Source organism: Ambystoma mexicanum, chromosome 5q, assembly GCF_040938575.1.
Source record: "Ambystoma mexicanum isolate Mex_15411 chromosome 5q, UKY_AmexF1_1, whole genome shotgun sequence".
Classification (NCBI taxonomy): Eukaryota; Metazoa; Chordata; class Amphibia; order Caudata; family Ambystomatidae; genus Ambystoma; species Ambystoma mexicanum.
Genome location: NC_090933.1, coordinates 968,425,191 through 968,437,526, shown reverse-complemented (window position 1 = coordinate 968,437,526; position 12,336 = coordinate 968,425,191). Strand labels below are relative to the sequence as shown.

At 45.9% G+C, this 12,336-nt stretch overlaps 1 protein-coding gene across 6 annotated transcripts in view; it reads right to left on the bottom strand.

Annotated features, from left to right (window-relative positions):
• The window catches only part of OXR1 (oxidation resistance 1), a 3,084,878-nt gene that overhangs the window by 180,693 nt on the left and 2,891,849 nt on the right, over positions 1-12,336 (bottom strand). For all 6 annotated transcript variants that reach the window (XM_069621494.1, XM_069621497.1, XM_069621492.1 and 3 more), the window contains one exon: positions 11,406-11,558. In XM_069621494.1, coding sequence (XP_069477595.1) covers positions 11,406-11,558 — 153 coding nt within the window. The remainder of the gene's footprint in view (positions 1-11,405; positions 11,559-12,336) is intronic.

Genomic DNA, 12,336 nt, shown 5'->3' with positions numbered 1-12,336 from the left:
GACATCGACGTATGGTGCCCTCTGCCGAAAAAAATTCCGAAGAGCAGCAAAGCTGGATGGAATACATCGAAGATGAGGAATACGTTGGAGGACTCAATCCACTCGAAAAGATGTTTTCTGATTTGTGGACATGGCTGGTCAAAAGAGAGAAAATTCAATCCGAGCCCATCAATTCTACCGCAAAGAGACAGACCCACTGACAGGCTCGGATTGGCCTGTCGGGCAATGGGGCAATGCCCGAGCCAAAATCGCATATTGTGTGTGCCAGTTTTCTTGGCTAAGTGGCACAGTGTTTTGACCAATGTGGGACAGTTTGATGACTTACTTCAATATGTGACTAGTAGTTTTGACCATTGTTGCTAAATACATTCTCTAAATTGCACAATTTGCATTACATTTTATCAGAAAACTCCCCCCTGGGTACAATTCAAACAGTCGGCTACAAAAGGAATGAATTGCCTTTTGCAACAGTGGGCCACTTATTCATTGGTGCCCGAGACAATTGTATGCCCCAGGCTGACCCTGCCCACAGATCTTATTACTCAAGGCTGCGCCAGCTTGATCTAACAAAAGGACGCATTCTAATATATAAAGAAAAACAAAGATGTTTATGCACGCACCACACTCATATTTAAATATTCACAGGCATAGCCTTTATCTCCAGACACATTTTGTTTGGCTGATATCGATTTAGCTACTAATTGATGGCAGACATTTTCAAATAGGTGGCAGCTAGCGACTGTGTGACCTTCCATCCAGGAAGTGAACAGATTCTTCAAGTTAAAGAGCTGCGTTGAGAACAAATGCTAAATCCCCTCCCTATTTTTATTAAACACATTAAAAAGCTACAGAGACAAACACTTTTAAAAAAGGACAGGCGCAGGTATTACAAATGCCCTGCGCATGTTTTCGTTATTATTTATATAGGGCGACCAGATTGTCAAAATAAAAAAACAGGATAGTCCACACCCATTAAAGAAGAACTATCTTAAGCCCATACCCTCCCCTCCCTGGGTAAATAATGGCCATGTCCAGCACTGCTCCTCTCCTGCTCCTGATTTACATGTGTGATATGGCTGTATGCCTGTTAAAAACAAATCTGTGTTTATTCGGATTCCCATCACAGGCCCTTTTCTATGTTCTTTTCCCAAGCAGTTGATGCCATGGTTGCTAACTGAAAGTTTGGCGGTTCGAGGCCACAAAGGGGTGGCAGAGATGTGGTTGTTAAAAATAGAAAATCTATTACATTAGAGTTTATTAATCAACATGATGAAATCTGTGGCATTAATGAGCAATTCCTACCCCTACCGTTCTGCTTTGCAGTATTTCTCCTTTGCCCCAAACTCTGTAGCTTTCCGTTCCACTGTCCTGGGTGGGTAAGTGCTGCCAGCGCATTTCAGCTTGTGCACGCCGAATGGTAGGTATGTTCATGGCTAGTAGTGTCCCCTAGCGGCCCATCAGACCCCAGGCATGGAGACCTAAATCCACATGCTGCTGGCTTGCCATTCACTGTCCTGGGCTTCTGCCCCTCTGCCAGGTTAAACTGAAAGTGGAGCCACACAAATTAAACCAAAAGGACGTAGAGCGTTGCTTGGAGCGGACAACTTTAAACTCTTATCATTTTCTGGCTGAGAGAGCTAACCTAGGAACTGCACACGGGCGGCAACTACTGGCTGCACGCCAACGTGAAGGCTCACGTAGCGTATGCCCTTTCCATGTCAGTGTGGCCCGGATGGTGCCTATTTAATGAGATGGGGTCACACCTAATTTAAAAACGTGCAAAGTGCTCACTACAGACACATGCTCCTCTCCTACTCCAGTTTGCTGGCAAGCGGAGAGTCTCTTGAATAAAAAAAATGAAAAAGGCGCTTGTAGGGCCCTGCGCAGAGCAGAGCTCACGTGCCTTTCATTTTAATTTTTAAAGCAGCTTGGATCCCCCTGCAGGCACAGGTTCCATGGGGTTCCCCCACCCCACAGGGGCTACGCTGCGGGGGCCCCCGTTACGCCACTGCTGAGCATAAGAGCTTACACTACCACCAAGGTGGGTAGCTTTGGGAAGGGAAGCCCTACTCTGACAATAGGCCATTAAATATTCTGGTACTATGGAAATCTTCCTCTCTGAAGATAAATATTGTGGCTCTAACAGAGTCATCCTGTTCCCCTGGGGGCCTTTCTCCTCCCAGATGATCCACCCAGCTAATACCACAACCAGGATTAGGATCAGGTAGCGGCTGCCTTCCCCTGGGGACCTGGGAGGAGACTTTATGCAGGGATTCTGTGCTGAGTACATCGCACTCCACAAACCTAACTTTCACATTATATGCACAAATATAATTCTATCCATTATTAATGACCCCTTATCCTTTAAATGTTGTAGAGATGTGTCATAATGTATATTTTTAGACAGTCCCAAATGCCCAACGTTAAATTCAAATAGGTGTGCTTGTTCGGCATCAGTTAGCCTGGGAGTCAAAAAGTAGCTAGCTGCTGGTATCAAGCTTATCAGGCTCTTCTAGGCTACAAGCATGAGCTAAATAGCTCCCAACTCCCCTCAATTTCGAATGCTGCATTAGCCTTTTTGATCTCTCTGCGGGGTATTTCAAGATATACCCTGTGGAGACAGCAGTTTCAATAACTAGAGAACTTTACCACAGGGTAATGCTTCCTGGGTTGGAGATGGCACCTGTCACTTTCCACCAGATGATAAATATGTTCTGAATGGGACAGATGAATTATGCAGCATATCTCTAGATGAGATAGCAGTCTTCAGCCCCACTTGGGAGAAACATATAAGACATGTGAGAATTATGTTGCAGGACCTTCATCAGGCCTACCTTTCTATGAAGGCAACCAAGTGCCAGATTACACTGGACTCAGTGGCTGACATGAGCATGGAATTGGTGTATGTGGAGGCAAGACTCAAGCTCTTGCCAGTGAAGCACAGCCTGTACAGAACTGGACAACCCCCACTACCCAAACGCAAGTGAGGACTTTCTTGGGCCTCACTGGGAAATACAGGAACTGTGTATCAGACTACTATTATATAGCTGATCCCCTGACTGCCCTCCCTTTTTCCAGAAGGCCTGAACAAGTTTCACGGTCTATGGATTGTGAGAAGGCCTTCGAAGCCCTGATGGGTTCCCTTTGCCAGGCCCATTCTCAGGGCATCTGACTTTAAGAGATCATTCCCTGTGCAGGCAGATACCTATGACACTGGGATAGGAGCAAAACTATCACAGCTTGATGACAAAGGTAAGGAACTACCTATATGTCGTATCAGCGACCAGTTTAGGAGGCGAGAACTCAGGTGGCCACATGTGGAAAAGAAATGTGTTACCATAGTATGGAGCCTTAGAAAGATGCGGTCCTACCTCCATGGGACTCACTCACTGTGTATACTGACCCTAAGCCATTGAAATGGTTGATGGACATTAAGGGAGAGAATCCGAATGGACAATTGGAGCCTGTCTCCTATGGCTATACAGTTACCCAAACAAAAACAGAGCAATGAAAAAGATGACAAATTTAGCATGGGCATTAGCTAAACAAAGAATAGCGATGATGTGGAAAGCCACCAATGGACCGAAAATGGAGACTTGGTGGAAAGACCTATGAAGATGGACCATAGCAGAGACAGCAGTCTGGTATGAAGCACTACGAACAGGGAGGAGAGACAGCTCAGTGCTCTCAATGTTCTTCAAATATGACAGAGGTGAGGGGGCGGGCACTATAGATGACGTGTATATCTGCCTCTCTAGACTGTTAAGCCCAGAGAGCGCACATGGGTAACCAAGGCGCTTCAAAGCAAATACTGCATTCTGGCCCCAATGCGAGAAAGGCCAAACCGAGAAGGCAATATAATTAGCACAGAGACAAACAGTGCGAAAAGCTTTTAACAAGGCAATATAATTGATACAGACACGAATATTGTGAAAAGCCTAAGTGAAGACAGTAAAATTGGTACAGAACCAAACAGTGTTGAAAATCCAAGTAAAGACAGTACAACTGATGCAATGCTTTTGAAGAAAGTGTCAGTGACCAAGTACTGGAGAAGTGTTGCTTCTTTTGTACAAGAAAGAGTGAGAAACAAAGCGAAGAATCCCTGGAAGGATAGTGAACCAGGCAAACAGTGAGTCTGGGGGAAACACCCAAATAAGACATTGTGACACCCTGGCAGGAGAGTAAACCAGGAGAGTAAACAAGGGGGGAAAGAAGAAGTGACAAAAGTGGTCAAAAAACCCACATTGAAAGTATGGAACATTGATCAAAGGGAGAACCCATACCCCTTTGTAAGGATAAACTACAACACCCTGACAGGAGAGTATACCAGGGAGAGAAGAACTAAGGAAAGCTCAGGGGTAAAAACCCCTTTTTGAAATCGTGGTACAATGATAAAATGGAAAAGGGAGAAACCAGATCCCTTTAAGGATAAGAGTAATTCAAAAGAATTGTATACTGTGGAGAAGATTGAAGGGGAAGAGCCTTCCCCCTTGGATATATTGGAATTGTGATAATACAATATTTAAAGCCACTAGAAGAAATATAGGGGAATGGAGTACCCCTTTCCGGTTGGAACATTATTCCTTTTCGTTTCTGCGCTTTAGAATTTCATGATGGAAACTTCAATAATAAGCAATACTTTTATATCTCAGAGAAACCCCCTTCTTAACTGTATTTAGTTTAGCATGTTAGGGTCAGTTTAGGGTTTTGGACACAGGACTGAGGATGCTTTATTTATTTAGCATCCTGACACAGATGGTCCTCAGTTTTGTTGAGGCTGGGAAACCCCTCGTAGAGTTAGGGATAGACATGATTTTCTTAACCCCTCTTATGTTGACAAAAAAAGGATATAACCAACTTTTAACTTGCCACTGTGTCCGAGTCTTACTCTTGATTCCCTTACATATAGGGTCAGAAGTGAGATCTGACTCAGCTGATACAAACTGGAGGACCCTTGAGTTTATAAAATTGAGTGAGCCGGCAACCAGCCCGATTACACCTACCAAATAATCTATTGGCTTTGATTTAGCTAGTATCCGAAAGGAATCCCCGCAACCAGGAGACAGAGTGTTACGCCCTACAGATCTAGCTCTGATACCCCCCGAAAGGAATCTATATAAGGTTGACATCCAAGTCCGGGCTAACGTGGGGGCACGGCTTGGGTGTTTTGGCAGGGGTAGTAGATACTGGCTATCGGGGTGATGCTAAGATCCGGATGCAAAACAGTAAGGACGCCTACAGTGTAAAAAGTGGTAAGTTGTGAAACAAACCTGATGAACTACAACTGAACTGTAAAAAGTGTGAAGGGGAAACCAGCGACAGAGGGAAAGCGACACCACGTGGGTGCCAACTCTAGAGACTCTGGTCGAGCCCCATATTAAGAAACTACAGAAAACATAGGAAGGTTGCCAAAGGAACAAAGTTGTTGTACGTGTGGGTCGAGCAAAAGCTCATACAATTGAAAGACTTTGTTGCGTAAGTTGGCTGAAAGAAAAGGTGGTAAATCCTGCATTGAGAGGAAACCTGTGAAGCAACTCCCAGGAAGGGCCGAATCTAGCGTCCCAAAGAAACAGTGTTTTGGAACAGTTTAAAAAGACATTAAGATTTGTGGATTAAAATTGAGAAGGGTCAGCCCAGAAGAGGGGGACCCAGGGGTGAGGTCAGCACCCTATTTAAACTGTGAATTACAATTAAGGAGGGCCAGCCCAGAACAGGGGGACCTGGGTGTGAAGTCGTCATCCTAGCTGAAATTGTGAGATACGATACGAAAAGGGTCAGTCAAGGAGAGGAGGACCCAGAGGTGAAACCATCACCTACACTGAATGTTGGAAACAAACTTTCATTTGTTAAAGGAACTTTTGTTTTTGATTAGTTGAACACATCAGGCCCGAAGACAAGAGACTTTCTAAGGAAACAAAACTTGGCCATCGATGGTCCTGAGAACTGCCATTGGAACTGTCACGTGCTAGAGAAGCCAGAGACTGTGCTGTGCTCCATCAACTCCACATTGCCCCATGCTCAAAACGCGGCGCAAGGAGACCCAGGCTACCGCCTCCTGACTTATCATTTGAGATCACTTCTTTCTTTCTTTCTTGAAACTTAGCCCTCACACTCTTTGTATTTAGCACACGGAACTGGCAATAGGTTTTATTAGTATAGGCCCTTTTATTTCACTTGATGCCACTAGGACTGCCTTATTTTCATTTGATGGTCGACACCTGTCCCCATCTTTTATTCCAACCCGCATACTGCTTTCATTGTGCAATAAACACCCTTGAACTGTGATCACTTGTTGTCACCATGAGTTCCTCACAGTTGTGACTGGATAGTCTCTCAGATTTTGTCCCCAAGTCCTGAAAATACTGGTGTCAAATTTCTTCAGTGATCACCTGTTCCTTCTCTGGCCTCCCAGTTTCCTTGAGTTCTCTGTCCGGGGGTAGGCCGTGTTTGCTCCCCACAGCCATCTCCCCTTCCTTTCTCCACAGTCTTTGTAGGTTGCCCTCCTGCGTCTTCTTAGAGGACTTAGAGGCTGTTTGTGGGTCCCTTCTCTTATTTCTGGACGTTGCTTACCCCAACTCCTCTTGCCCTGTTGTGCCTCACCACTTGGTTAACCCAAGCCGTTTACATCAGGCCGCCACTCTCTTCTCACTCCGTTACCTCTCCTTTCTGTTCTCTGGCAGGCCCCAGAGCGTGGTACTGCCCTCTGACCAAGTCCTGGAGGTCTGTAGGAGCATGCCTCCTTGTGTCCCCCATTTGCTTTCAGCCTGCGCCCTTGGGGGCCATGTCCGTACCTTTCAGGGAGCAGTTGGGGCCCTACAGGATCTCGGCTCAGTCCACTTCCAACCTGGAGGACGCTCAGCCCCCCCCGGACCCTGTCTCACTGTGCTACCATTCAGCCCCAGGAAGAGCCCAGGGTTAATCAACTTCCCCTTGCCCTCTTCAGCCTGGTCCCTCTTGGGAGCACAAAAAAAGGCTAGTTCCTTGAGCTGGGCCCTTTTAAATGAACCCATGGAGAGATTCTCAGAAGTGGTGGCTTTAAGCTGCAGATGCGGGTCTCCACAAAGCTCCCTTTGGACCCTCTGAACGCTCCGCTGCCCAGCGCTGCTGCTGCCTGCCTCCTCTCGCCTTCTTTCCTGCTGGCTGATATGGATCTGGGCTCCTCTCCATCTGCTGCTCCGTTGATCCGGAGGTTGGACATGCGCCCCCTGCGATTCCTGCAGCTCAGGGAATGGGGGGGCCAGCACCTTGCCTCAGGGCGATTTTGTTATACTTGCACGCCCCTCCGGCGCTTCAGGTGATCCCTGGGTCTCGCCCACCGGCTCCGACACTGGGGGTGGGGGTTCCCGGCATCAGTAGCCTCACCTCTGGCTGCGGCGTGCTCCGCTCTGGGTCCCTGCTCTCTCCTCAATGCTCTGCTGCCGCCAACCTTATAGTGTCGTTGTTGCCCGGAGCCCGCTTCTGTCCCTGTTCCGATTCCTCACATGGCCCAGCTCCCGGGCCGCACGTCCTCTGCTGCACCTCACGCCACTCCAACAGCACTAATATTGGCACTGGTAGCCCCGCCATAGTCCTACTGCATTACCTCGCTTGGGGAAGGAATATGTGTTGGATCCAAAAGATTGCGCTTTATTGTTTGGTGCCGGGGTGGACCGGCGCTCAGCCGTTACACTGCTCTCCACCTGGCGCCCATGTTGGGAGTCCTGATGAGATTCTTGACCTTCTTTTCAGGGCTTCCCCTTCAAGTGCCCCCATCAACCCTCTATCCCCAGACATAGTGAAACACACAGCTCGCAGTATTGCTCCATATCTTACTTCCCTATTCAGTTACACTCTTGACAATGCGACTTTTCCATCATCCTACATGTCGGCTATTGTCATCTCTACCCTTAAGAAAACTATCCCAAGATCCGAATTGTCCTGACAACTTTCATCCCGCCTCTCTTCTACCTCACTATCCCAACATTCTAGAGTGTGTACTTTTCAACCCATTTACTGAGTTCCTTGACACACACAACCTCCAGGATCCTCTTTAATCTGGCTTCCCAACACTGCCCTTTACTGAATCAGCTCTCCTTAAATTCGGCAACTACATCTCTTCCACTCGTCATGATAACCATTCATTAATTCTTATTCTTCTTGACCTCTCTGCTGCTTTTGATACCGTCAACCATTCAAACCTACTCTCAACACCATCTCTTAGGCTCTCGCTTGGTTTGCTTCATATCTCGCCACCAGACACTTCCAGGTGTCCTGGAACAGCCTTACCTCCCTACTGTCCCCCCCCAGGCACCCTGAATTATTGTTGGTGTTCCCCAAGGGTCAGTCCTGGGTCCCCTTCTCTTCCCTCTTTATAGCTCTTCTCTTGGAACCTTGGTCTCCTCCTTTGGCTTCTCATATCAACTCTTCGCTGAGGAGATGATACTCAGATATTCAGCTCCTTTCCCTCCTTATATGACGAGCTACCATCAAAAATGTGGGATCACAGGCCCAATTGGTGGTTTAAAGGCTTTTATTTACTTGCTTCTATACATTTTGACCTTCCATGTATGGCTAGTCTTGTTTTCAGATTTAACAAGGGGGGTCCTGGGAGTCCCTCTGCCAGACATTAGTCCTGGTTACGAGGGACTTACCCAGAGTCTTTAGCTCACTATCTTTCACAGAGAAGAAATATCCCAAACATATCAGTCTTTGTCCTGCCCTGGGGCAGTCCAGCACCGAAATGCGAGGCAATTCTCCTCTGAACAAGAGTACCAACAGAAACCCCAGACACGTGTTTCGGTCTGGTTGGACCTCATCAGTAGGGTGGATCTGTGCCTCTCTAAGAATAGTGAGCAAGGGGTCCACGTCTGGATTCCCCTAGTAACTTAGGGTGAGACCCAAAGTTACTTAAATATGCAGATTTAACAAGGGGGGTCCTGGGAGTCCCTCTGCCAGACATTAGTCCTGGTTACGAGGGACTTACCCAGAGTCTTTAGCTCACTATCTTTCACAGAGAAGAAATATCCCAAACATATCAGTCTTTGTCCTGCCCTGGGGCAGTCCAGCACCGAAATGCGAGGCAATTCTCCTCTGAACAAGAGTACCAACAGAAACCCCAGACACGTGTTTCGGTCTGGTTGGACCTCATCAGTAGGGTGGATCTGTGCCTCTCTAAGAATAGTTAGCAAGGGGTCCACGTCTGGATTCGCCTAGTAACTTAGGGTGAGACCCAAAGTTACTTAAATATGCAGATTTAACAAGGGGGGTCCTGGGAGTCTTGTTTTCACCCATAGGTCTCTGGCGTCTTCTGCAGCAATAAGGTAGACTCTCCGCAACCCTCAACCTGCTCCTCCTTATTCTCAGTTTAACATGCCTAAAGGTATCGAGGTCTCTTGTCTGTAGCATATAATTCCTAGAATGCAAGAGGTCAGAGTGACACAATGTATCCACTCGTCCAGTTTTATAGCGGATTGGCTTTTTATCCACCAAACCTTGGTGGTCTTTAATGGTCTTTAATTGTGTGGTCAAACTCATCCCCTTCATTTATCTTCCAAGGCCGCCATGACACCTGACCCGCCTGTCCCATGTGCTGCCCCCCCTAGATTCTGAGGGCTCCCCCCGCCCCTCCATGTAACCGTCTGCAGGAGCAGCAGTGACCATGGGGATGCCTGTGACACCCTCCTGACCCACTGCTTCAGCGTAGACAGCAGAGGTTCGTACCCGCCTGGGTGCAGCGTTCTGTGCCGTGTTTTGGGCCCCCCCTCTTCACTGCGTCTCCCCACGCGGTGTCCCGCTCTTGACACGGGCTTGCCGGGAGCATTCACTCATTTCAAAATCTGCCACTGCGGCTAGACTTAATCTAATATCAGAAAGAAAGAAAAAAGACCCCTTCTTCATTGGAACACTGCTAAGCACCTGTGCATTACTCTCTTGATCAGTCTACTTTATGGCCTTCACAAATGTGCTTTTTCACCTCTCAACAAAGTCCTCAACACGGCTATCTGTGTGCACTTGAACTTCCCGCTTCACTTCCACCTACCGAGCCTGTTGTCAGTTAGGCTGGTTATCTATGAGACAGACGGCAAAGCATAAACTCATTCTCGTCGTCTTCAAAACTATACATGCCCTACTCTACCTAGCGGCCCATCTCATTCCCTAATCTCCCACTCGCTCCCTACCATCATCATTAGCTCACCCCCTTGCCATCTCTTGTGCCTTTTGCGCTACATCTGGTTTCCGCTCTCTTCCCCTCCTCGCTCGCTTGTTATGGAATGCTCCCTCTCGGCACTACTCCGACTGCATCTCTGTTTAACTCCAAGCTCCTAGCTCTCCTCTTTCTCAAGAGCCACTTGCATAGCATTCTACGCCACATCTCCCGGTTCTCCTCTCCCTCTCTACAACAATGCCATGGTATTTATCCTGCACCAGTTAATTCTAAAACTTAGCACTTCCTCCACTATCCCATTCCTATATCATTATCTACTGTCCTTATCCCTAGTTCAGGTTTCTACCTCTCCTGGATAATCTGGTATTATAACCACACACTCTCAACCGTTGTTAACGACACTTGCCCTCTGCTCTGTAAATCAATGTTAAAAGGTTTTGTAAGCATTTTTATGCCAAAAATGAATTGTTTCTCCCTGTAAATTTAATTAAATACATAAATATTTCATACATATTCAATTCAAAAACATTTCAGAGTTGCTTTCTTATTTAAATGAAAGCTGCAGCAAATAGTTTATATGCTTTTTTTTTTTTTTTACAAATTGCCAAGTGTTTAGAAATCTCCATGGAAAACTCACTGAAGTATAAAGCGATTAGACTTGAAATTACTTCCTTGCATAAAGGAATAAAGAGGAATACAAGCCTGCTAAATAACATTCAGCTAATCTACACAAGTGGCAAGGAAACTCATAAAATAACGGTTGTGATATAGTGCATTTGAGATATTCAAGGGAGTCATTGTTGCTGTTTAGAAACAAATATATTATCTAAAATCCCTGTATTTGAATTAAACACTATTTCTCTGCCAATTACTGCCATCCTAGGCAGCACCAGAAGGATTACTTTTCTTTGCATTGGGCATGCATGCATGTACAATAGACCTATGCTACAAAACCATAAATGTTTTGTATGTCATCCAACCTACACTTTTGACACGTCTGTCTTTCTCTCCTCCTATTTCACAAATACTTTCATGCTCCGATTTACAGGGAGTTATTACCTTTTAGGTTCTTCATATGTCTAAATCGGTTGTTATACCTTTAAAATAGCAAGCACAGCAAACATTTGTTATCTACTGAGCTCGCGAAATATTCTGTATTGCGAGTAATTTATTTTAATATGTTTAGAGAATAGGTGCACTTATTGCGCTAGTTCTCTTAAACAAAGAATATATGAAGTCCCCAAAAGAAAATATTACCTACCTGCCCATCGCTGTCTTTTATAACAAGTAACACTGGTGTATCCAGTCCGAGCATAGTTCTGTATAGCGTTTTTAAACTCATGCCATTCTTTCCAGTACTGTAGGCAAGTGTCCACGGATACCCAATTGTTCGTGGCGGAAGATGTTTGGTAAGCTGGTAAAGAAAAACAAAAAAAATAAGTGAATTACTTTTTTTCCCACTGTGATCAGCATTTGAATAACCGGTTTACTCACCGAAGTATCGCTTGTAACATGCTCACCCCACAAAGCCTGAGATGAGAACAAACCATTTGTTGAAAAACCTACAAAAATAAAAGCCTGCAGCGAAGTCTGTGCCCATGTGGGGCCCCACCTAAACTACACACGCATTAACTTTAATACCTTTGTCTCACTCTCGCCATGAATGCTTCAACAACCAAGAGTACTTTGCTCCGCAGCAAGGGCCAAGTAGAGATTCCCTATGGTTAGTAACTTAGACTTCTTGGTATGCCCTGTATTTTGCCCTCCTGGCAGACTGAAGCACCCAGAAGACATTTAAGTCAGTAGCAAGACCTATAATCTGTTTAGGCAAAAATGATCTTTAGCCAAAAAAAAAGACAAAAAACACCATGCTGGGGGATGGAGAGGAGGGAGTAATAGTATAGTCACAAAAGGCAAATGCCATAGCTCAACACACAGACGTGGAGACACCATTGAGGGGGATCATGTTACAGGAAATGTATGAATGTGCTTTTGTTCTGACAGCATGTGCCGGGAGATATCTTATAAATGTTGTATGCTTCCAGGATATAAGAGACCTTCAAGCAGAGTAGGGAGGTCTTAGTAGCCGGCTTCCCTGTAGAAGGGCGAAACATAAACCAAGCCTTTCTGAGTCTTTGAAATCCTTGGTTCAGTCAATATACAACCGAAGAGAAATTCTGTGTCAAGGTAAT